The 25238-nt window shown below is 42.1% G+C and overlaps 1 protein-coding gene across 3 annotated transcripts in view; it reads right to left on the reverse strand.

Moving 5' to 3' along the window:
• CACNA2D3 (calcium voltage-gated channel auxiliary subunit alpha2delta 3) overlaps positions 1-25238 on the reverse strand; it is a 755257-nt gene that overhangs the window by 253386 nt on the left and 476633 nt on the right. For all 3 annotated transcript variants that reach the window (XR_001368709.3, XM_075938900.1, XM_075938901.1), the window contains exon 12: positions 7538-7616. Coding sequence is in view for 2 of the 3 variants with exons in the window: in XM_075938900.1 (XP_075795015.1) it covers positions 7538-7616 (79 nt within the window). In the remaining variant the exon portion in view is untranslated. The remainder of the gene's footprint in view (positions 1-7537; positions 7617-25238) is intronic.

Here is a 25238-nt window from a genome sequence, read left to right on the forward strand (position 1 = left end):
CCAGTGTAGACGCTCTCTTCTGGAAGAGTTTTTGCACAAGAACTCTTCCGCAAAAGAGTTTTTGCGCAAGAAGCTGCCAGTGCAGACGTAGCCTACAATAAATATGATGCAAGTTATGTCTGCTGTGTTTTCTGTTTAATTATCTCCAAAGGAGAAATGCAAAAGGACTGTATTTAATAAGCAGCAGCCTTGTCCAGTACTAATTTGCGAATGTAGAAATATGTGAAACAACCTGTCAGCCCTGGAGGTCTCAGTTACGGAGACTATTATACACCACTGCACAGCTTGTCCTAAGTGTTTGGTTCCAGGAGAGCTTTGCTGTTTCATGATGAAGTAGAAGTTATGGGATTTTTTTTCCCACAGTAAACACTTTATAAAAATTAGAATGGTATTTACTCCTTACAACATTATTCCAAAGCATGTAAAACTCATCTCGTTTCAGGTGTCAGTTTACAGAACTTAATTGGGACAAAAATGGGGAAAAATAGCAGTGGTATTTGAGTCCACTCCAGATCTGTCCACTTTCTCTATCCTGGGTGGTATGTAATGTGAATAAACTCCTGATACTATAACACATTCTTAGCAAATGGCAGGGACCAATGGGAATAGAATCAGAATCACTTGGGTAAGTAATAACAGCTTTGTTAAACCTTGAAATGTAAATCTCCTAAAGGCAGTACTCTAGCAGCAGTGAACTGAGGGAAGCTGTAGCCATCTACACTGTCACCAGCTTTATTCCCTGTCATTCATGCAAATATGACAAAGGCCTGGAACAATTACATAGTCCTACCCAAACTACTGCATGGCTACGTCTACACTGGCCCCAAATTCTGGAAAAGGGATGCAAAGAAGGTAAGTCAGTATAGGGAAATCAGCACTACACCACGGAGCAGGCTAGGGATTTGGAGGCTGCCTTGCCCGACTTCCTGGTGCGGGGGTAGGCAGAATGAGGCAAGTCATCATACCCTGACCCCACTCACTAGCTAGAGCATTAGGCGGGTGGGCGGAGCGGGGCAAGCGTCTGTGACCCGACTCTGATCTCTGGCTGCAGCCCCGGGCAGGTGGAGAGGGTCAGGGTTGGGGGGAAGAGTCCATTTTTCCAGTGTCACCAGTTGGCCAGGACCACTGGGCATGGACCCCAGTGGCCCAGTGACCAAACCATTACTACTCAACTATCAAAAATGGACGGGACACTTAATTTGGTTACCTTATCTACAAATCCTCACTCTTCCAAATATTTGAGCTTATATAATTTAACTTTAACTCTGTGTTTCGTGATGTTTTATGGTTTGGGGAGTTTGGTTTAACATTTTATTAACTAATTACAATATTCTATAAGAATATTAACTTACTGAAACAAACTCTCAGCCTTAAACTTTGTGTTAAAGAAGGTATTTTTGTCTAGGTTTTTGGAACTTTTGCAGCCTAGCAGCTTAACGACCAACTCAATCTTAATTGAGAAATGTGTTCTTGGGAATACTACATTTTGTATAAATGGGGAGAGAAAGAAAAGTTACTGTTATTTCACGAGTCATTGATTTAGAATACTTTGGGGAAAAGCTAATATGTATATTAGCTTTTCTGACATGCTGACCTCTCAATTTTTGTGGCTACAGGATCTCTGAAGTCAAAATGTGGGCTTTCCCTTCCTGTCAACACTAACACGTATTTCATTATGTAGCCCTTTTATACTGAGTAAAAGTCAGTAATACTCAAAATCTAATTACTTATCTATATAAACTACTGAGGTATGGAATTCAGTACATAAATAAACCCCACCAAAACTTTGGTTTATAAGGCCATTAAGGACTCCAAGCACTGTACAATTGTAAGTAAGTAGTATTATCAGTTTTCAAATGATAGCCTATATTTTCAAAGGTGACTTTAAAGTACCTTAATTTTTGAGAGTACACCTTTAGACATCTTAAAAGGGGCAGTGCTCAACACCTTTACAGTATCTCAGGTTGGACACTCAAGCTCACTAGTTATTTATGAAAAACTTAAAAAACAACAAACAGTCTAGTTGTACCTTAAAGACTAACAAAACATGTAGATGGTATCATGAGCTTTCGTGGGCACAGCCCTCTGGGTTTAAGGTGCTACTAGACTATTTGTTGTTTTTTAAGTTATTCCTGTTATAGACCAACTGGCTACTCCTCTGTAGCTATTTATGGAAATTTAGCCAGGGACACTAACTCACGAATAAATTAACTTACTTTACCTTCATCTCCTTCTTTTAAGACCAGTGTGTCATTTGTAACTGAGGACAAAACCACCAAAAGCAAAACTAAATAATACTAAGGAACAATCAAACCCTTTTAAAAATGTGCTGCCATTTCTAAGGTTCCTGGATGGGTAGGAGTTAAAATAGGGAATATGTCCCCCCTGCATAAATCCTTCCTACATACATCCCCCTTTTAAATTTTGCAATTGCTTTCTTGATTAAACCTTCAAGAGCATGGTTTAGTCATGCTTTTTATTAGCGATTTCCACATGACCTTGAGTTATTATTCCAAAATGGCTACTTGTGCTATATGGGTCCTGTGATCGTCAATGTATAATGTATTATGTTATAGGACTTCCCTGAATGTTTCTTAATGCTTTGTTTTCTATAGTGTATGTGAGATTATTACTCCAATGTATTATTTCTAGGTAATTCCTATTGGGCCTTAGTTGTGCTAACAAGCAACACATCACCATCTCTGCCTCCATACAGTTCAAACTTTAAAAGTATATTATACAGTTGATTGTAGAACAATTAATAAAACTAGAAGCAGATTACTATCTATAGTTCTCAGAGTTACAATCTTCCTGTTAACCTTATTTTTCATATAACAAAGGGTTATGTGTTGGTATAGCCAAAATCTATTTTAAAGGAAATAGAGATATCCAGTTAAAAATTTATTTCCTCTTCCATAAGTCATACGAATATACAGTATTCGCTCCCAAAGAGGCACACACATGCATCACACACTTGACATTTCCAAGATTCCCATTACCATGGTATCTAGGCACCATGGCTCATGTGAAGTGCTTCATTTCTTGTTGGAACAGCACATGATATTACAAAGGATTTGAACAAAACAGCATAACCAACATAATTTTCCTGACATACGCCAGTGATGTAGATGGCTATACAGTGGAAAGTTGAGGAGAAAAAGTGTGTTTAATCAAATGCATTTAATCACCTTGGCCTAGCTTATTAAAATTATTCACCTTTAAAAAGCCTATTTTAAAATGATTTTTGTGAAACTTATTGTTAACAAATGTAATTTTTGATTGATAATAGGAAGTACCTGAGGAATGGAGTCATAGCTGTAATCATATACATTCTCTTTATTTTCCTTTGTGCTATTCTCAAAGCTGGGTTTGAGTTTGAACTGTAGGTTTTTGTTTAGTCTCTCTTTTAATGTGTTTTTAGACTTTGTGGCTCAGCTTAAAGCCTACAATCAGTTTGTAATTTCCATGAAATTATAATTAATACTAGAATTTTCTGCCTATTATGAACTTTTGGCTCATTCTTTCCAGGTAGCACTGATTTATTTACTTGCTTCCTAAACATGGTAGTTTCCCCTGAACTTTAGCTTCATTATAATAAAGTATAATGAGTTGCCACAGCCTGAGTGATGGAACTCTCCAAAATTGTTGCATACTTCTTTAAATATTTATTTTTGCATTTTCTCCCTTTTAAATTATTATACTTGAGCTAAGAATTTGGGGAGGCAACATTGCTTTATATTGCACTTTTTCTGTGCATTTAGCCTGTCTGATTATTTGTATCACATGTCACACAAATCAAACTGCAACTGAATCACACACTCATCTGCTATAGGAACCTCTGTTATTCAGGAGATTTCAGTCCTTCTTTAAACAGTGAGATTTAATCAGAAAATAAACAGTTATGCACTTAAGTCATTGAGTATGGCTGCTAAGCCTATGCACATTATACCAAACAAACCTATGTTTTAACTCTCTTCTGGCTCTTTGGTACGTAAGTCATATCATATAAGATTCCTTTACACTCATAAATATTAATTTTTAAGTTATAAAAACCCTTACAGGAATTATGTGCCACTTTTATGAAGCATGAAGTTTCATAAAATAATTTGGTCAATTATTGAATATAAATTGGTTAAATGATTATTCTCTGAAATTGGATTTCCTTTCCATAGTAACATTTTCTTATGACAATAGTGATTTTCAGCCAAATGACCACCAGTAGCATTAACCCTCAAACAGGTCAGAATGACAAACTATTTTCAACAGCACTGTACATTTGATAATAATAATGCTTCCCAATTTCAGGTTATGGAGCAACATGGAGGCAGTGTTCTTGTAAGTAGTTCAAGATTAGAATCCAATATCTTTGGACAGGGACTAAGGATAGTACTCCTCACTGTACTGAATCAGTAATGCTTTCAAGCAGAGTATCCCCCCCTGATCCCCCTAAAAAGGGGCTTCCCAACAAAGTGAAGAACATGGCTCTATGCCATAGTTTAGGAGGTGTTGGGATGATGCTATTTGAGGGAGAAGATGTAGCTGGTGCTTCCTATGCCTCCTTAATAATACAACAGGCCCGGAAATGTTGTCACTGAGGCACAAGGTGAGGAAGCCCTCAGGGCTAGGCCCCCATAAACACAAAATGGGAAGGCGTAAGCCTCTCTTCCTTTGTCCCCTCACCAGGTTCTGCTGGTGCAGAGATGAATCCCCTTTTTTGTCCTACTACGTGTTTTGAAAAGGGTCAACCACACTAACAACAAACATTCAAAAGTGAGGCTGTCAAATTATTAAAACCAACAGACTGTTATCATATTTGTTTCATACTGTCACTTTTGTAAGTAACCAAAATTTTGTGGCCTATCAAATTTTTACTGCTGGCCTGACTTTCAGTTGAAAGTGACTGTTGAGGGAAATACAGTGGCTGCATACTTTAAAACTTGGCATGTTGAAGCACTGGGAAATTTTACCATTGTTCATGTTAAGATCCTGTTAAATCTCCATTTACTTCATGTGCATTTGCTTACAGAATAACGGAGAAAATAATTGTAAATTTCATAAACCATTCAACTGGGGCTTTGGGATCTTGATTCTTTTCATGTGTTTAAAATGGTTTGCTGCTTAGCCTCATTAAGCCCACACTCCCCAAAGATATGCTCTATTTATGCACAAAATGTAGCAGAGAAATGGTAGCGGGAGGGGGGAGAAGGTGGTGGGTGTCTAATGGTTTTGCCATTAGATTCCAGAAGAACTTTTCCAAGGTTGTATGAATTTCCCTAGTGATCCTTTTTGAAAGAAAGGATTTTGCTGTCCACAATGCAGTCAGCTGGAAACCTTGCAAACAGCCTTCATCTATGCTGTGCTTCCAAGGGGAAAATCACTGCAAGGAAAATTGATTTTAGGGCCATTGACCTCAGTAACAACAACACTCTTTGGCCCACCCATGCAAGAAGTAAACTGCAGTGCAGTCATTCAGCCAATCTGCAGATTGGCTTTACTAGGTCTCTCTTCTCCCTGAGCTGTAATATGTCTTTTTGCTATAGAATTTGGCTGAGCCAGAGGGAAAGTTCTGAATCTCATGTAACCTGAGCTCAAGATGGTTGTTCCGCTTCTTATGGTGTCAGATCCTAAACTATATGAAATGAATTACAGATCAGAGATGGAAGACCCATGTCCTACATAATAACAGTGTTTAAGTCATAAAACTGATGCAATCTGAGGCTAGTCTCTAGAGGCAATAATAATTAAAACAAACCATTCAACACTTATGGGTCAGATTCTGCTCTCATTTTACTTTAGCTTCAGTAGAGTTTATCCAGAGCTATCCAGGTGTAAGAAAGAACTACATTTGACCCACCTATGGTTTACAAAAAACAAAACCTAAAATTCTTCCATACGAGTTTATAAAAACAAAATGAAGGGGAAGTTTACTGTATGTGTTGCTCGTGATGGTGAAGAACAAAGATATGCATGTTCCCTTCATCAGCAATGAGACTGACATGTACCAGATGAACTCGTCAGGCAGCTCCTATTGCTTTGCCATAATTTCTGAGTTGCTATGCTTAGATCTTTATGAAGCTACAGAACTGTACTGTCTACCAAGCTAAAGAATTTGGCTGATTAAATTATCTTCAAAAATATGCTTCAAAGGATTCCTATACAATGTCTAAAACTAAATTATGGTGTAATATTAGCTGATTAAGAGACTACTTCAAACTGAGTAATTTCCATCAGATGGACACAACAGTGGTTAAAGCAATGATATCTATGTGAATAGTGCCTGATGTGGGTCGTCATAATGTGATGAAGCACAAAGAAAAAACAAACAAGGAGTTTTTTTCAAGAACACAGATAAGGAAAAAATGACTTAATCAGTGATTTCTAAATTATTATTTATAATATGCAAAGCTGTAGCCATGTTGGTCTCAGCTTATTGGAGATACAAGGTGAGTGAGGTAATCTTTCTATTGGATCAATGTCTGTGGGTGAGAGAGTCAAGCTCTTGAACTTACGCTGAGCTGTGTGCACCTTGTCTCTGTATTATTCATAGTTTCTCTCTCGTATGTACTTTTATGATCACCATTACTACAGTATCTCAACACTTCTAATGTATTTCTCCTCAGAAGACAAAAATCTGTCTTTCCTATTTAGAATCTAAGTTCTTCAGAGGAGGGATGTGATTTACCATGTGGTTTGTACAGTGCCTAGCGTAATGCAACTCTGATATCAGTTGGAGTCCTCTTTACTATCCTAATACCAATAAAATAATAGTAATAGCAAAAGAGATTTTAAATTGAAATTAACCTTCAATGAACAAAGCAGAAATTGGAAATCATATCTATGGGTATGTCTACACTACCCCGCTAGTTCGAACTAGCGGGGTAATGTATGCATACCGCACTTGCTAATGAAGCCCGGGATTTGAATTTCCCAGGCTTCATTAGCATAAGCGGGGAGCCGCCATTTTTAAATCCCCGCTGCTTCGAACCCCGTGTAGCGCGGCTACACGGGGCTCGAACTAGGTAGTTCGGACTAGGGTCCTATTCCGAACTACCGTTACTCCTCGTGAAACGAGGTGTACCGGTAGTTCGGAATAGGCACCCTAGTCCGAACTACCTAGTTCGAGCCCCGTGTAGCCGCGCTACACGGGGTTCGAAGCAGCGGGGATTTAAAAATGGCGGCTCCCCGCTTATGCTAATGAAGCCCGGGAAATTCAAATCCCGGGCTTCATTAGCAAGTGCGGTATGCATACATTACCCTCCTAGTTCGAACTAGGAGGGTAGTGTAGACATACCCTATGAAATGTTTTAGGTGCATTTTTATTACCAAAAATGTATATTAATTGGGGTATATTTTTAAGTCTATATATTATAGATTTGTTTTCATAAATTATCCTGTTCTCTTCCTGAAAAACAAAAATAATACCCTCCAAACAATTCACTTTAAACTGTTGGCAAAAATATGTAGCAAGACTGAAAACATGTACAAAGTTTTGCATGATACCTTGCATATGATTTCCCATTCAAGAAGGTAAACCAACCTTTGTTAGCACAGGCCATCCACTTGAGGTTATCAGCAAAAGCTGCCTCTCTTCCAATCAGATAGGTAAACATGCGAACCTGAAAGTACAATAGGTATTAATTCACTTTTTTACTACAGTATCATGCTTAATACATACACAGATTATCTATTTTACATATGTGAAGTTCACATGTGTAAAACACATCAGAAAGTTCTAAAGGATTGCTGATTTAAAAATCTCTGCTAATAAGATATTTATGACACAGTGTGTGTCTTTGTTCTGTTTTAACAAAGTGGCTTATCAATGTGGATGTTTTTAATACCTGGCATTTAATCAAAGCCATAAGTAAAGATAAAATAGAACAAGTTTAAACTATTGGGTTCATGATATGAAGTCACATGTTTGAAATGTCTGTTGTGCAGTTGTGAATTTAGGAGGCTGCTCTGGACTTGGGGTTGTATTTTAATAATTAAATACATCAGTGTTATAGATGTAGGAACTTGAAAAAACTTGTTCTATTTTGTCTCTGTCTTTCAAAAACAATGTATACACCGAAGTACCTATACTCATAATACTGATGATATACAGGTGAAGAATTGCAGAGTCATGTGACAAATTGCTTTGACCACGCTCCTGAAATCTGCCCACTTATACATCTCACTGAGACTACTATCATTTCAATTTTTGAGCAGCCTCAAACAGCTGCCATTTAAATCTCCATATATATATATAAGACTTCCTGACGTTTGAGGGAATGACATCATTAGGCTCTCTAGCCACAAAAGTGGCCAGAAAGAGGCGGGTTGGCGAACATCGTGAGGAGGTTGCAGCCCCCTAGTGTATAATTGTAACCACCAAGGAGATTACTTAGATTCCCTGGGCTTTGTCTGCTGGCAGCTCAGGGAGAGGTACTCTGAGTTTGCCTTGGCTCCCCCTTCCTACCAGCGTCAGAGTCTGCCCGGCAACCCGTAGGGAGTGAGATGCCCCTCCCAGGGAGTTCAGGAGGGGGAAGGAGAGGCCATTGTGAAGAGAAGTCTGGAGCCAGCCAGGGCAAGGGGAGGACTGTTGTGTGGGATCTAGTAAGCCCCAGGCCTGATTGCAGGGTTCCCCCTGAGAACTAGCTCTAGGGACCTTAAGGCAGGATCCCTCAGCTGGGTTTTATGTTTCCACTGTTGATTCCCAGTTTGTGGAGTTTGCTGGGAGGCTTCCCCAGCCAGGCTGAGTTGGCTCTCCAGCTCCCTGGGTGAGACCGATCACGGCATGGTCAGCTCTGCTCTATTTGCTAGTTCAGGGCTGCTGTGTGGGTCTGAATACTGGGTTAGGAGGTTATAGTTTGAATTTTGGTGCAGTTGTGTGGTCTGCACCTTGAGCCCTGCACCCCTTCGCGGTGAGGGGAAATTCTGGGACCGAAGCAGCCTGATTCCTGCCTGAAGAGGATCCATGCGAGAAGAGAGCAGCCCCTCTGCAGTGACTGAGTCATCTCTAAACCTGAGGCTCATTCATGGAGTGTGTGAGTGCACCAATTTGTTTGGGGATTTTATTACCTGCTGCATATTAAACCTGTGGTGGGATTTATTGCCTTCTCCCATATGTGAATCCTTTGGACTGTACTGGACCTAGTCAGCCCTACTGCTAAACCACTGCAGAGAAGAATTTTGTGGTCAAAAGTCATCATGGGCCCCAACAAAGTACGCGTACCAATGGGACACTGATCTTACAGTTGCTGTGCTCCAGTGACCCTAAAAATAGTGTTTTACCCTGTTCTTTTATATTTGTCTCCTGTTTAATATAATTGTGTTTATTATGGTGTGTTTGTGTTATTTTCTGGGAGTCTCCAACTATCTGGCAAATACACGGAGATTACCCTGGGCTAGAATTTTCCTCCCAAGCTGCCTTGGTGACCCTGCCAGGAAGGAGTGAGGGGGTGGAGGCACCGCCAAATCCTTCAGAAAAAATAAAGTTGAATGGGTGGCAGGATCCAGAAGAACCCAGACCTATCCATCAAAATCTGTAAGGAGATTGACTTTAAAGAAGGTAACCAGGAGGAAAGGGGGCGCTACATAATAAAGTAAAACAAGTCAATGAAATGATTCCCTCTCTTCAAACCTCGTCACTCAAACTCTTCTCTCTAAATTCCTATTTATTTAATATAGATACTTAAATGACTTCTGTTATCTTACTAGCTAAAGGCCTCACAGACATTAATGAATTTATCCTTACAAAACACCACTAAAGCATGAAGGGTTATCCTGTTGACACAGAGAGGGGCTAAGTGACTTCAATGCAGTCATGCAAGAAGACATGCCAGAACTGGGAACTGATCTAAGCTCTCCAGAGTCCCAAGACTTCCCCTTTGGAAACAATATTTTTCTTTGAATTTTACTCTCCAATTTCTAGCATCTGATGTATTTTATTTTGTAATTCTTTGTACTTCTCTAATGGCTTTTGAAATGCAAATATAAGAAGTTTATTACAGATGTTCATGAAGTCTGAGAATGCTCCAGAACCTAGGTACATTATTGTTAGTGCAGCATGAAACTTTTATGCTAAGCACCAAAACAGGTGAAACTTCCCAAAACTCACCTGATTTGGGTTTCTGATGAACCCCCTGAAGTGACCAAGGATGGCCAGGGACACCTAATCTCCACTTCACAATCCCCCGCCTCTTAAAAAGAATTCATTCTCTTTCCTACCCACTACCATTTTTTGTACCAGAGATGGATACTGCTCTTTTGCCTGAACATAAGCACAGGATGCTTTTATCAAACTCTTCATTCTTCATTCCTCCTATCTCCGGTCTTTGGGATGCCAGCAAGACAGTCCTGGCGTCACTAAATTTAGAGAATATCTTCAGGGAAGAAGAAAATGTACCCAGAAAATGACTAATCAGAGCTCACTTCCTTCCTTACCTTAATGACTAGACCAGGAGGAGTCTCCAACCTTTTTATGCTTGCAACCACTTTTTGAATTTAAGTGCAATCCAAGATCTCCCTGAATCTCAAATACCCTTGCCCCACTTCCTTTGTGCCCCCTCTCCAAGGCTCCGCCTCTGCTTGCTCCATCCTTCCTCCCTCCCTTTCACTAGGCTCCGGCAGCGGGTTGGTGGGGGCAGTCTCTGGCCTTGGATTAAGGGATTTGGAATGTGAGAGGGGCTCTGAGCAGCAGGCAGTTGGGGTGCAGGAGGGAGGTTCTAGGTGCAGGCTCTGAGAGGGCATTTGGATGCAGGGGTGGTCTGGGCTAGGGATGTAGGACAAGGGGTAGGGTTTTGGGATGTGGGCTCCAGCTGGTTCACCTCAGATGGTTCCTGGGTGGTGGTACAGTCGGGCTAAGGCAAGATCACCCTAGCCCTGGCCCTGCGCCACTCCCAAAAGCAGCCAGCAACTCTCTCCCAAGCCCTGTTGTGACCCTTCTCTGCTCTATGGGGATAGGATACAGAGTGGGAGAAGAGGCACCTTGACATCAGCATCCTCCTCTCCTTCCCCTGCCCTGCAAAGCAAGCAGGAGGCTCCTGAGGGGCAGCTCCAAGGCAGAGAGCAGGAATGGGGGGAGGGGCAGCCGAAGTGCCTGCACTTGATAGCCCCTTGGCCAAATCTGTCAGGATCATCTGTCAGAGACTCTAAAATCTACTTGTAGATCCCAATCTACTGGTTGGTGACCACTGGACTAGAGTATTTTCCCCTTGAACCATGACAAAATCCCAACAGGAAAGAGAACACTAGAACACCTGTTTCTTTTTCTTGGCAGAGATTCTACAGAACCTTCTTTAGTTAGTTTCTCACTTGTAAACTGCTTGCCATAGCTCTTATCAAGCCATCAAATTCAGACTTAGACAGATTTTTTGGAGATTACAAATATAGAATAATTATACAATGTCATATAATACTTCTTATTACTGTTAAATAGGTATTTTAATAAGAAACATGAAACCATGCTAAATGCTGGTTTCTATTACTAGAAAAAACTGCCACAGATTTCAAGTAATAATTATCAGGTAAAACATACTGCAGGAGATTTTTTTCCTTTAAGCAGATTTTTGACAAGCAGATGTTAGTATTTTCTGATGGCAGATTCTTAAAAAAATAAAAACAAAAACCAAGAATCAACTAAGTGGCTCCCAATCCGTAAAGCCATTAACACAGTACAGTAGGGAACACATTCAAAATCTTTACCTCAAAAAGCCCATTGCTTCAAATAGATATGTATTACTAAGTAATTCCAAAGCAAAAAGACCATCTCTTTAGCAGAGCTACACTCAGGACATTCCCACAGAGATGAGTATACAATAGAATTTAAACCCTGGTCCTACACCTTTGTAGTCAATAGGAGTTTTCCCACTGACTTCAGTAAAACCAGTTTATAGAACCGTTAATTAGCCATCTCAAAAATTTAAATTTAAGATACCTCTTTTGATGAAAAGCTTTCTCCTTGTTAGTTCCCCTTCAGCTGCTGTTTATTATGCTTCCAGACTTTTTGTATTGAATTTTGTACTTACGACCTGGGTAGATCACTAACAGCTTTTGCTATAGCGTTTTCATTTCAACCTGCAGTATTCCTGCTCTTCAATTCCTTTCTTAAACAGAAACCACCATTATCAAATTTCATGGTTGTTTTGTGACAAGAACAAAAGGAAATTAGGGGTGAGATCAAAAACTCTGGTATTTTGAACGCAGTCTTCCAAAAGTAAAAAAGATTGTGCACCATCTCACAAATTTCAGTCTCCTCTTAGCTATTTAGAGAATGCTTCTTTCATTTCTTGTCACCATGTTACACTTGTCAGATTTGTCTGACACACAACATTAAAGTACATGGCATGCCATTAGGAGGTAATATTGCTCTTTTTTTTGACATTATTACTGCTTCTTTGCTTTTTGACTAAGATCAAATACAGTGTCAATTTCATATGTGATATGAGTTCTATTGAAAAGCTACATTTTGCTTTTTCAGGCCAGTGGACTTGATTTAATTAATAGATATCTCTTTTATCTCTAACTTCTGTGATCCTACTACACTAGCCTGATGCAACCCAGAAAAACCAGATGAACACATACACTTTGAAAATAAAGTATTTTTCCAAGATGTGTTCTTAAAGTATCTTTGAGATGAAAAAAGCATCTAAGTACAATAATTGTATTTCATGTTTGGTACTTAAATCTCTGAACATACTTTCTAGGACTTGGGCACATTTTTCCTGTTTTCTTTTTCCCCCCTATAAAAAGCAGTCCTTTAGAACATCACATCTCAACTTAAAAATGTTTAATGTTTGAAAATAACAGGTAAAGACAGATCTTCTCCCTGAGACTTTTTGTTGTGGACCGTATTTTGAGATGAAGTTAAATTTGCGTCAGTAAGGCCATGAATTCCAAGAGGATAGAGGCATCAGAGAGTGGATACAGTGAGAAAGGAAAGGGAAGTACATGCCTGAATAAAGGACATAGAGATATATTTATGTGGAAAGATAAGAAATTAAGCAGTCTCCTTGTTTTTTGCAAGAAGTTACTAAATCCCGGTAGGCTCAAAGGACCTTCAATACTAAAAATAGTGAGAGGATGAGACAGACCTTTAGAGTTTAAAAAGGTGTTAGGTACTTCTGTGTAATATTTGGATGTTTCAAAACCAATTTAATACCCAGAAATGAAATTGTTCAGCATTTTCAGATTTTAACCAAGAGGAAGCATAATAAAATTATTTCACGATGATGGCAAAAAGAATTATTTTTTAACCTAAAGTGTGCTGAGATTTTAGACATGCTTTTAGAATCCAAATGAATGCCAGTTTTTCCCTATAAATATAGTATGTTTTAATTCTATTTAAATGAGTATCATGTGAGACATACTTAAGAAAATAGTAGCCCAATGTCTGTGACTCTGTAATGCTGAAATGCTGGCTGTTCCCTCTGGGTGGTGCTGTTGCCTCCAGCCGTGGTGCTCGGATGACTTCTGTGCCACTCAGCCGGGCGTCTGTGTGGGAACAAGCGGTGCAAGCGGCTGTTCGGGGTCCACGTTCCTCATGCATGCCCCTGCGCGGCAGCCCAGCTGAGTGGCGCAGAAGTCAGCCGAGTGCCACAGAGGGAGGCAACAGTGCCGCCCAGAGGGAACAGCTAGGGGGCGGGGCCTGGATGAGCATGCATCTCTGACGTCAGGAAAGGGTGCCGGATTCAAAAGGAGGAAAGCGGAGCAGACACAGAGGAGACAGAGAGGCGAACGGAGGAGGTGGGGAGGAGGCGGAGGACAGGGAGAGAGAGAGTGAAAGAGATGCAGCAGGAGGAGGAGAAGAAAAACACAGAGTGAGAGGCGGGAGGGGGAGAAGAGAAAGAGAGAGAGGCAGGAGGTGGATGAGAGTGAGAGAGAGGGAGAGGGAGAGGCAGTAGGAGGAGAAGAGAGAGAGAGGCCGTTTGTGCTGCTTGCTGCCGCGCAGCGGCCCGGCTGAGCGACACAGAAGTCAGCCAAGCGCCGTGGTAGGATGTTCAGGGCGGTGACGTACATGCCCAGAGGGTGGGGCCTGGACGAGCGTGCATTCCCGATGGAGAGAGAGAAGAGCGGAGAGAGAGTGAGAGGCAGGAGGAGGAGGAGAAGAGAAAGGGAGAGACGGAGACAGAGGCAGAAGGCGGAGGAGAGCTGAGAGAGAGGGGGGAGGCAGTAAGAGGAGGTGAGAGAGAGTGAGAGAGACAGAGCGAGAGACCGGAGGCCCAGGAGAGAAGACCAACGTGGAAGAGACCTGAAAATCCCATCTTATGATGAGCTAATTGACTAGTACTTAAGAAAAAGCTAATTTCTAAAAATCACATGCTTCTTGAAACTCCTAGTAATATTCTGCCCTCTAAGTCAATGGAAATCTGCAAGAGTGATATCATTCTATAATATTATATTCTCCTGGATAGGTGGGTGGATGGATAGGCAGTAAAATATATACATAACACACTTGCCCTGCAATTAGAGGATTGAAGAGTAAAAGCGTTGAACGCTAAGAAAATAACATATCTCCAAAATTATTCATTAAAAAAACGTTGCTCAAAGCCTGACTAAACAAATACCTGAAATTAGAAAGAGTCTCTTTGGATCTCTTTTTCCCTCTCTAGAGCAGCAGAAAAATTATTCTACAAGGATTGAGGGAAAAGCCAAAAGCTTGCTAAGTTTGATGGTAGATTCAAAACATGTCTCATTTTCTAATGGCCTTAATTGTCTCTTTATGTCTTGAAGATTCTTAAGAAAGAAGATATTTTAATTAAACACAGGAATATAACATGTTTTGAAGTAACAAATATAGTTCCTATATTATTTGTGAACATAGGGAACATTCTAAGCTGCATATTATATACGTAAGTTTAAATTCAATAGAAAAGCAAATCCTGCTTTCATCAGTATCAGGAATGACAACTTTATTGGAATATCACTGTGCAACAAACTTTCCCACAGACAGAATATTAGAATCAGACAAAAGAAAGGCTTCTTTGCTTTAGCCTGTCATACTCATTAGTTAACGTTGGTTGTGAACTCACAATGTGGATTCTTTTAAATAATCAGAGAAACTAATGAGATCAAAGGAATATCCAGATGTAAAGAACTTTCAAAATCTTCTAGTCAAATTTTTTTACAATTTAAACATATACTGAACAATAAAATTCCTCTGAATTTTCAATTAACTATTCCTGCTCACTTGCAGTGTGTCAAAAATGATTTGTAGACTACCATCATTTGAGGCAGAAGTTCTCTCTTTTCTTTAAATCCAGTCCTTTAGTCAGCATAAATACTTTTTCAGACCAAATTTTGCTCTCAGGTTCCTTTACCTAGCTCAATGGGAATCACCTATGCTCAAGTGCAAAATCTGTCCCAAATATGTTCCCAATCATTCTAAAATTAAACACAGAAAATGTAATCATCATTTACTTTTTGTGTAATTTTGTTAAAAATATGTATTTTTAAAAATATATACTGACTGTTGTGCATTGCATTAGTGATGTAGTAAATATGTTCTTATTAATTTGTGAAGAAAATGCCACTGTACATACATTTATTATTTCCATGCTTTTTGATGGTTAGCTAAAATATTAGTAAACACAACCTTTAATCTCTGACCACAAATGAAACAATACAATCAGAAGTTTACCCCAAAAAGGCAACATAATTCACTGTCTCTATTTATCTTCCTGAAAACAGTGCTATCTTATAGTCTATGTGGAGACTGAATCAATTGGAGAGATTTATCTTTAATGGTCTCCTTTAATCTACAAATAATCAAACTACAACTGTGTTCCTAATAAAAGAAGTCCAGCCTTATCTAAAGGAGAGAAAGGCCAATATGGTATGATGCTAAAGCAGCAACAAAACTGCATTAAAGCTACAAGTAATAAAAATTTCAACAAATAGTTATCATTGATCATCATGAGAAATGGACTGCCATATGCTGTTACTCCAAGGATGTTAATGATTTCTCCCTGAAAGTGGTTTATACACACATTTTATGTGATGTAAGCAATGTTTCTGGAAAATATTTTTACGCATCGGTATAGGCAGTGCTAATTGTTTGGTATCTACTTTGAAACAAAACAAAAAACCTCACAAAATCACAGCCCTCTTTTAAACAATGCTAACCTTCCTTAACTTAATGACTGCAGTATTTCCCCCTTTAGGGCTATGGATTATAAAAGTATATCAAATATGTTTATGAACCTTAGCCATGAACTATAAAAGAAAAAGAAAAATATAATGTCTACTTACCTTTTATAAAAATTAAAAATAAGATAACCTATCATTTTAAAATAGCTATTACTGTACTGATTCATATTCAGGATCAATGAAAATAAGCGTATAAGAGGGGAAAAAAGATTAGCTGTAGTACAAGAGAAAGTATTTTATATTGGTTTTAAAGGTGTGGAACTAGATGTATATATATACAGACCTCTATATTTCTCCTTGCTTTTTAGGATCAGCTTTGAAATTCAAGTAGGAAGATAAATAATTTTTACAATCTGCCACTTCTAAAAGTTTGTCTGATCATTTCACTGAAACCAGTGCTTTACATTTTATATATTATGAACTTTCAGTGGGAAGTTACAATTGGTGACCAGCTATTGAATACAAAAGCCACTGTTTGCCACAGGTTTTTTTTTATTTTCTCAGAGGCTATGTCTCCACTGCCCAGTCTTGTGCAAGAACATATGCAAGTGAGGTGTGGTGATGAATAACGCTGCACCTCATTTGCATATTTAATGAGCTGCCATTTTGAGCAAGGGGATTTTGCGTAAGAAGGAGCAGTCTATACTGCTCCTTCTTGCACAAAAGCCCCCTGTGCAAATCATGGCGGCTCATTAAGTATGTAAACGAAATGTGGCAATATTCATCATTGTGCCTCCTTTGCATATGTTATTACGCAAGACTAGGCAGTGTAGATGTACAGAGTATAGTTATGTGTTAGGTATACACAGGCATATAGACTTATAGATTTAGGGCTAAAACTTTCCAAAGGGCCTAAATGACTAACACCTTACATCCCATTTTCAAAAATGACTTAAGGCCTGGTCTTCACATAGTTCTTAAACTGGTGTAACTACTTTGATTGGGCTATGGATGATATTTTAATAATAGTTAATACTTCTACCTATACAATGCAGCCTCTACTGTGGGCATAGTTAAACCAGTATGATGGTGCCTTAAACTGGCAAAACATATCTTAATTCCCATCAGGAGCAGCCCTAGATGAGCTGCCGGCAACTGGCGCCCTAGGTGACCGCCTAATTCGCCTGTATTGACTGGCCGCCACTGATTCCCATACAGGACTGGCTTTGCCCAGAAAAAGTAACTCTATACCTATATGATGGCACACACAAGTGGGTGCATTAGCTTGGCTATATAAAGCCATGTTTTCACCATTCACATGTCTTCCAGAGTTCAATTTAGCATGTCTAGTAAAAATGTACTAAATCAAACTCAAGGACACCCCCATCAGCGCCAGTATTCCTGTCCCTTGCGAGGAGTAAGGGAAGCCTCCTGCTATGGAGATCATGCAGAAACCCAAATTAAGGTATGTTGACTCCAACTATCTAATTTAAGTAGCTGGAGTTGTGTATATTAATTCAACTTTCCACGTAGTGAACATATGGCCTAAAGTTAAAACAGTGTAACTTTTATATTTGGCCAAGCCCTGAGGCCCATAAAAGCCTAAGTCTCATTGCCTTTCAGTGAGATGTGCATTACTACGTGCCTAAATCTGTTTTGAAAATGGGACATAGAGACACTTTTGAAAATTTGGGGGATTAGATGTTAAAAATAGGAGTTAATTTTCTTATCTCAGATACAACTATAAAGTAAATGCTTGAAAATACAAAATCATAATCGTGACCACCATATCTTCTTCAGGGTACAGTATTTAGTGGAATAACTGAGTAGTAGATATACTCTGAAAAGTGATAAATTGAATAAGGTGTCTGTTTTACATAATCTGTTCCATATGTGTTGTATTATTACGTTGTCTGGTACTAAACAGATATGAGACTCAGATGTTTAGGACAAAAGCCAAAAACGAAACATTTCTAATTTTCAGACTTAGACCTCACAAAGATTGTCCTCTGTGGATGAAGGAAATATTCACAGGCAGAAATACTAATTTTCAATTGTTATAATCGCTGTTTGCAACTTTAAACATTTTAGAGATGTCAGAATCACTGGCTGCAAAGATATTTTTATTAAAAATGCCAAATATTTCACTTTCAAGACCACATTTGCTATTTCTGCACTGCCTGCAATTCCTATTGGCATGCCCTGAACTATGATTTCTGTTATGCAGTGCTACAGTGTTAACATATGTTGGGAAAGAAAGCTCTAAATTAATGTTCCAGACCCTGAAGGGTAGGATCTATAATAGAGCTTGTGGCTAACTTTCTTTTTTAAGTGTTTTTAGATGTTGGATGCCTGATAGCAGCATTGGAGAGTAACATCCTTTATCTTTCCACAGCAGCTGTAGAAACTTCCTAACACTGCCCCACTATTATGTGTCAGTTCATACATAGATGGATCACCTCCAGGGGGCAAACACTCTCCATTCAGCAACCAACCTATCTGATGAAATTGCTAACATGAGTTCTGATGAACTGAAACTGTGGTATGATTGCATGCCTTCTAAGAATTGGACTAATTCCAACAATTCATTTTATACAGGCCAGATTCTATATATGGCCTATATAAAATATATATTTGCTTTTTTATTGTGATTGAGATTAATAATTGTGTTCCAGAACACTAGCCTCTGGTAGTGGGCTTGTGAGATAAAAGCAAAAAACATGTGGACCACTGTCATGACATGTTTGTGTTGGTAACCCTGCTTCAAGTGCCTGGACAAAGAAACTTGTGTTCGTGTATTAAATTACCAAGTTAAGTAGTCCACACAAAACATGCACCCTGGTGATTAAGGAATGGTTAATTAGATTGCCAGTAGAGAATGCAGATATTTAATTGATTGTATTTGTTATTATTTTAAAAACCTATTTCCTTTGCCCGCTGTTCTTCCAACCCCTTGCACTTCTTTCAGTTTGCTTTAAAATAGATCATAACTGAGATTGCAAAGCCTCTTATTCACATATGGATCACCAGAGTCTTTAATTAATGTGTAATCACAATCAGAAATATCCTGTTAATAGGTTTATCCAAGGCTGATGAATATTACAGAAATCAAACAATGAAAAGGACCCATTGTGCGCATTGTGTACAACCAGCAGCCACTGAACTGTATTCACTTTTAATACTTCACACAGAATACTGGTGAGAGAACCAGGAACGGTGAATGGGGATTTGCTCCTCTGGATCATAAACAAGATGAGCTGATCTAGGATAATTGTAACTGTTAGTCATGGAAGTCGATGAAAGGTGCATCCCCCCCCCCACAACTAACTCTGCAAGGCTCATCATTCTGCAAACCTGAAGGGTTTTCTTGATGCTAAACAGCTGGTAAAATAATATTTTCAGATACTTAAATTAAAGCTGCCAGAAGGGAAAGGGAACTACTTCTTGCCGCTGACAGTGTAGGGAAGATCTTTTCTTGCAGCTGCATGCTATTTCATGGACATCTCCAGCAAAATAAAATATCCTCTCTGACTTGCCAAAAAATGACAGTTGTCTCGAAGTTGAATTGATCAAGATGCTTCAATATGCATTGGATCAACAGCTAAGAAAATATTAGTATGACAAAAATATTCAAGATACTTGCAAACTCTTTTTCAAGTACACCAAGAGACAGTGGGACCAAAGTCCATATACAATCTCTCTCTCTCTAGATACTTAAAAAAAACTTTTCCAATGGGACAACAGAGTGACATCATCACGTCACTCTGCATCCCACAGCCCCTCCCTTCCTCCTCCCCTTTCCCTCCCTGGTGTTTGGTGGCTGGGGTGAAGATCATGGGCCCAGTGAGGCCCTGGAGAGGCTCCCTCTATCCCCCGGTGGCTGGGGAGGAAAGCATGGGCCCAGAGAGGCCCCCGAGAACTCCCCCGACCCTTGACAGCCAGGGGGAAGAGTACAGGGCCTGTGAGGCCCCAGAGAGGCTCCCCAGCAGTAGGAGGGGAGAGCCAGGCATGACCTTACTCTGGCCCCCCGCTCTGGCAGCAGGAGAAAGGGGGAAAGAGCCAGGAATGGAGGGGTAAGGATGGGGGGACAAGAGCTGGGGTGGCCTCAGGGCTGGGGCAGCTTCGTAGCTGGGAGCAGGGGGGAAGAGCTGGAGCTGGAGCAGCCTTGTACACTCCCTGGGGGCAGGGGAACAGGAGCCTCGGCCCAGCTCCTCCTAGCAGCTGGAAAGAGAGCTAGGTCTTCCTTGGTGTAGGGGATAATTGTGGAAGAACTTTGTACGTGCCAAGTATAAGGGCGGTAAGACATGCATTCCCCTACAGCAGCCTGGCTCAACCCCACAGCAGCTGGGGAGATGGGGATATAAAGAGCAGGTGGGGGTGGAGAGAAGTAAAGGGGGAGGGGAAGGAGCCAGCTGGGGGAGAGAAGAGGCAGGGAGATCTTGGGGCTGGGCCTTCCCCAGCACCTGGGGGGGGGAAGCCAGACCTGGTGCAGCATAGGCCCGGCCTCTCCTGGTAGTCAGGGAGAAAACCAGGTCTTCCTTGGTGTAGGGGTTAAATTATGGAAGAACTTTGTAACAAGTATAAGACATGCATTCCCTGCTTCCGCTATATCTGATGAGCCAGAAGCAAGCCTCTAGGAACATAAGCCATTTAAGATAAGCAATGGTGCCAGTGTAGCAAAAACAAGTTATAGATAAGAGCCAGAACACATAACAATCTTGTTTACCCAAATGTACTGATCAAGTAAACAAGGTCAAAGGATAAGTAGTACCAAATCGATAGTTAACAGCTGAGCCATACATCAGCAAGTAATAAGTAACCCCTGCAAATTTCCAAACTGCAAAACAAGGTAAGAGACACTGTATTTAAAGCTGCACCACAGCATAGCAATTTGGACCTCACTGATTGATTCTGGTACTGGTGCTTTGGAAGCCTAAATGACCTTCCGCCTCATCCGCAGCTGAAACGGGGTTCCCAGCTTGCAGAAGGGATGTAAGAATCCCCTTTTCCTATCATGTTGTTCTTTTAGGTAAGGGGCACAGCTGAAAACTGTCAGGAAATAAACTGCTTGTGTTTGACAGATACTTGTGCATCATGTTTTTGTACTTAGAGAACCTAGTGTCGGACCTGAGACTTACTCTTGTCGGCAACACTTGGCACAGCCCAACCCCCCCGATGGCTGGGCCAGAGGGAAAGAGCCGGGCCAGCCTCAGCCCAGCCCAACCCCTGGCGACCAGAGGGAGAGAGCTGAGTCTGCTGCAGCCTCGGCCTGGCCCAAGCCCCTGGTGGCCAGAGGGGGTGGAGAGCCAGGGCTGACCTGGCCTCGGGGGAGGTCCAGTGGCTGCAGGCAGAGAGCCAGGGTAAGCCAGGGCTGCCACGCCTTGGCTTGGCCCTCCCCAGCAGCCAGAGGGAAAGCTGGGGCTGCCTACCCCCAGAGAGGGGGATTGGGAATCTTTGTGAGCAGGGGAGCGCTGCCCCCTAGTTAATTTATATTACTGAAATCTAAGTTTCATAAAGGAATTTCTATAAGGGTCTGAATTCCAATCGAGTCATGGATGAGGGTGGGGTGGGGTGGGGTGGGGGGCTGCTTTTTCTTCAAGCCTCTTTGAAAGTACTCATATTTGTAACCTGACCCTTTGGATTGTGACTAAGTAAACCAAACCATTTGTACTACACAGAAGACTACAATCTGCAAGGCATAACACAAACCCATCTTCAAGACAGACATAGAGAAGCAGTATCAGGTTTTTTTTCCATTGATACTCCTTCCCCTGCAATGCTTAACGTATACTTGATCATTGTGTTTAATAAAACAATTGTTACACTCACAGCATTCTGTTTATAAAAATGAGTGTGTGTACTTATCTCTGATTAAAAGTTGGAGCTAAGTGATTAATAATCTGCTTAAAGGAACTGGTCCTATGCCAGCACAACCTGCAGAGATCCATTCAGAAATACTTCGCAAGCCAAAGAATGAGGGCTTGTTCACTCTTTCTGAACATGAGACACAGATTATATGGGAGGAACTGGAAGGGGGGAGGAATAATGACAAAGCATAAGGGGGAAAGGAAAGGAACCAAATATGCCAACAAAACTTTCATGTGCACCCTGAAAATCAGTAACATTTCCCACTAAGAATATAGCCTGTTTTTATCCTAGAGGGATATTCCCCTCCTACCCCAGAAAGTCTACCAAGATATCCAAATAGTCAGGAGACAAACTATATGAAATCAACAGAAATACAACAAAAAGTAAGTTTATTAAGGGGCAGCAGTATACTTGAAAAACTACCACATTCTACTTACTAGTTATGTTTGTCAGGATTAATCTGTTCTTATGCTGTTTTGCTAATATTAATTTTTATGCTATAATGTTATTACTTCTATTTTAGAAACAACTTCTGTCTTTGCTGATTTACCAATTAATTTACTATATATATTTATTCATGGTCCATTCCCTCTATTTTTATTAAAGAAAATAATGTTTTAAAAGTTAGTTATAAAGCAGCCTTTATCTTTGTTATTAACTCTTCTGAATTTAAGTATCAGGAAATGCCCTCCCTCTACTTTATAATTTTTTTCTGCCTTCTGCTTTCAGATGCTTTTTTTTAAAGGTTTGTGTTTACATATGCCCTCATATTTTCTGATTCCTGCAACTACATACTGGATCCAGACAATATTTTTGCAGCAGAATTATTTTCTTGACACGTGAAAGACCCTAAAATGGCTTGGATGGCTCTACAGCCAATATCAGTTAATAGTTTTAAATAATCAGATAATAAGGTATGTGAAAGTAGAAAGAATTATACTGTAAGAGAAAGATGAATTATGCTGTAATAATTGAATAAGTTGAAGGAATACTGTTTGTCTCTGACCAGGAAGGAGAAAAGTATGTTAATGTTGTTTGTAGGTGTGCAGATCAGAGTGCTAGCCAGGTGGGTATGGGGTAACAGGAAAAGGAAACATTAGGGGCTCGTCTACACTGGCCCCTTTTCCGAAAGGGGCATGTTAATTTCACAGGTCATAATAGGGAAATCCGCAGGGGATTTAAATATCCCCCGCGGCATTTAAATAAAGATGTCCGCCGCTTTTTTCCGGCTTTTCTAAAATAAAGAATTTGGTGTCCACAGTTTGTAACCCTTTTAAATTTAGGTGGCTAATTGGCATCTCAAATCATTTCTTACAGTTACTAGAGTAACACAATAACCAACACAAGAATCAACTGAAACATAGAACTTTTTATTTACAAGGGGGAGAGGGGGAGACCTTCAACTGGGACAGGGGGGAGCTACTGGGATGGGTGGCCCCTGCGAGCGCTCCTTCGGGGGCGGACCTGCACATGCGGGGCAGGCGGGCAGGAGCTGGGGGCATATGAGCAGGGGTGGCAGGAGCTGGGGGCATATGAGCATGGGCGGCAGGGGCAGGAGCTGGGGCCATAGGAGCATTGGCGGCAGGGGCAGGAGCTTGGGCCATAGGAGCAGGGGCCATTATGGGGGCAGGAGCTGGGATAGGAGCAGGGGCCATTTCAGGGGCAGGAGGGGGTATGGGCTGTGCTACGGGAGGGATGGCGGCGGCATGGGGTATGGCCATGCCATAGTGCACGGCGTGAACAAAGTGTGTCGTGAAGATGGCCATGGAGTCGCCCATCCTTTGGCACTCTGCCAGGAAGGCACCCCAGCCCTCCTGCCGCCACTGCAGGTCCCCCTGCACGCACTCGCGAATGGAGGCCCAAATTGCCTCCACCGCGATGACATGGCGGCGAAGCAGCTGGTCCCGCTGTCGGAGCCTGCGCCTCCGGGGTTGGCCAGCTGGGGGTGCCGCTGCTGCCAGACTGGGGGGTCTTGTGCTCGGTCCCGCTGCAGGGAAGAGAGGAAAGGATGGGTCAGTCAGGCAGGCCGTCCACTGTCCCCACACCTCATGCCCTCCGCCCCTGAGCCCAGGTGACCCCACAGTTGTGTGGCTTGGGCCCACTCGGTACCCCCTTGCCCCCCGTGTTGTATGTTTGCAAGGAGGACCGCCCCTGGAGTAGGGTCCTCCCTCCAGTATTGTGAGCACCGGTCTGTGTCCTGGCCCCGTGGAGGGCGGGAGGGTGCTTGTGTTGCGTTCACCTGTGGAACTCCCTGCCGGTGGAGACTGTGAAAAGCTTTGGGCTAATCACTAGTGTTTGACAGGGAATGAGATGCATCCCCACACAGTGCCTGGGAGCACATCTGGCAGAGATGGTCTGGGCTCTCAGATCCCATCGCGTGGGATATCTCCTGGACGGAACCAGAAGAGTGACTGGGGGAAGGGGGAGTGTCCCATCCTTGCAGCAAAATTCAGGGGCCCTTCTCCCTCTCACTATCCCTTCCACAAGCCCGGCAGCCCAGGGACATGTGTGGCCACAGTAGGGACTCCCCTCGGGGAGCCAGCCAAGGCACCGGGAGCAGGCGAGGGGCTCAGTGGGGGCCACGGTCACAGGACTGTGATGCTGCGGTGTACCCAAGAGCAGTTGGCTGTGCCTCACAGCCAAGCATGGGACAGTGTGCCGTTCTCCGTGCTGCACCCTTGGCGGAGGTGCGGGCTCTGGGCTGAGTCCCTGGGGCCCTGGCCGGTTCCAGCCAGCATCCACCCTTTCCCCTGGTCCCGCCGAATGTGTGTGAACAGCACGGTCCCAGGCGTACCCTGCATCTGCCTGCCGCGGCCACGTGCCGCTCGGTCACCAGGCTGCACGTGGTTGCACGTGCTGCTTGCTGCCTAATGCTACGCAGCGTGCAGCTCACAAGGCCTGAGTGACATGCTCTCCCCCTCCCCACTCCGGGCACCTGGCTCCCCCCGCCCACCCTTGTAGTGCAAACTGCAAAGACTCACCAGTGGATTCTTCCCCGGCCTCGGAGGAGCTGCTGGAGGGGGCCTGCTGGCTGGCCTCCTCTCCTGACGCGCCGCCACTATCCTCTCCCTCCTCCGCCTCGCTGGGTCAGATGATGGGGGGGGCGCTGGCAGCTGTCCACGGGCACCTCCGGGGGTTGCGGGGCTGGCTGCCCGAGTATGGCATGGAGCCGGTCGTAGTGGGGGCAGGGTCTGGTCCTGCCCCCCTGCCCTCGCTGGCCCGGATGTACCCCAGCTGAAGCTCCTTTACCTTTGCCCGGACTTGTTCACAGTTCCAGGCAGGGTGACCTTGTTGGGCCA

This window comes from Pelodiscus sinensis, chromosome 11 (genome assembly GCF_049634645.1).
Source record: "Pelodiscus sinensis isolate JC-2024 chromosome 11, ASM4963464v1, whole genome shotgun sequence".
NCBI lineage: Eukaryota > Metazoa > Chordata > Testudines > Trionychidae > Pelodiscus > Pelodiscus sinensis.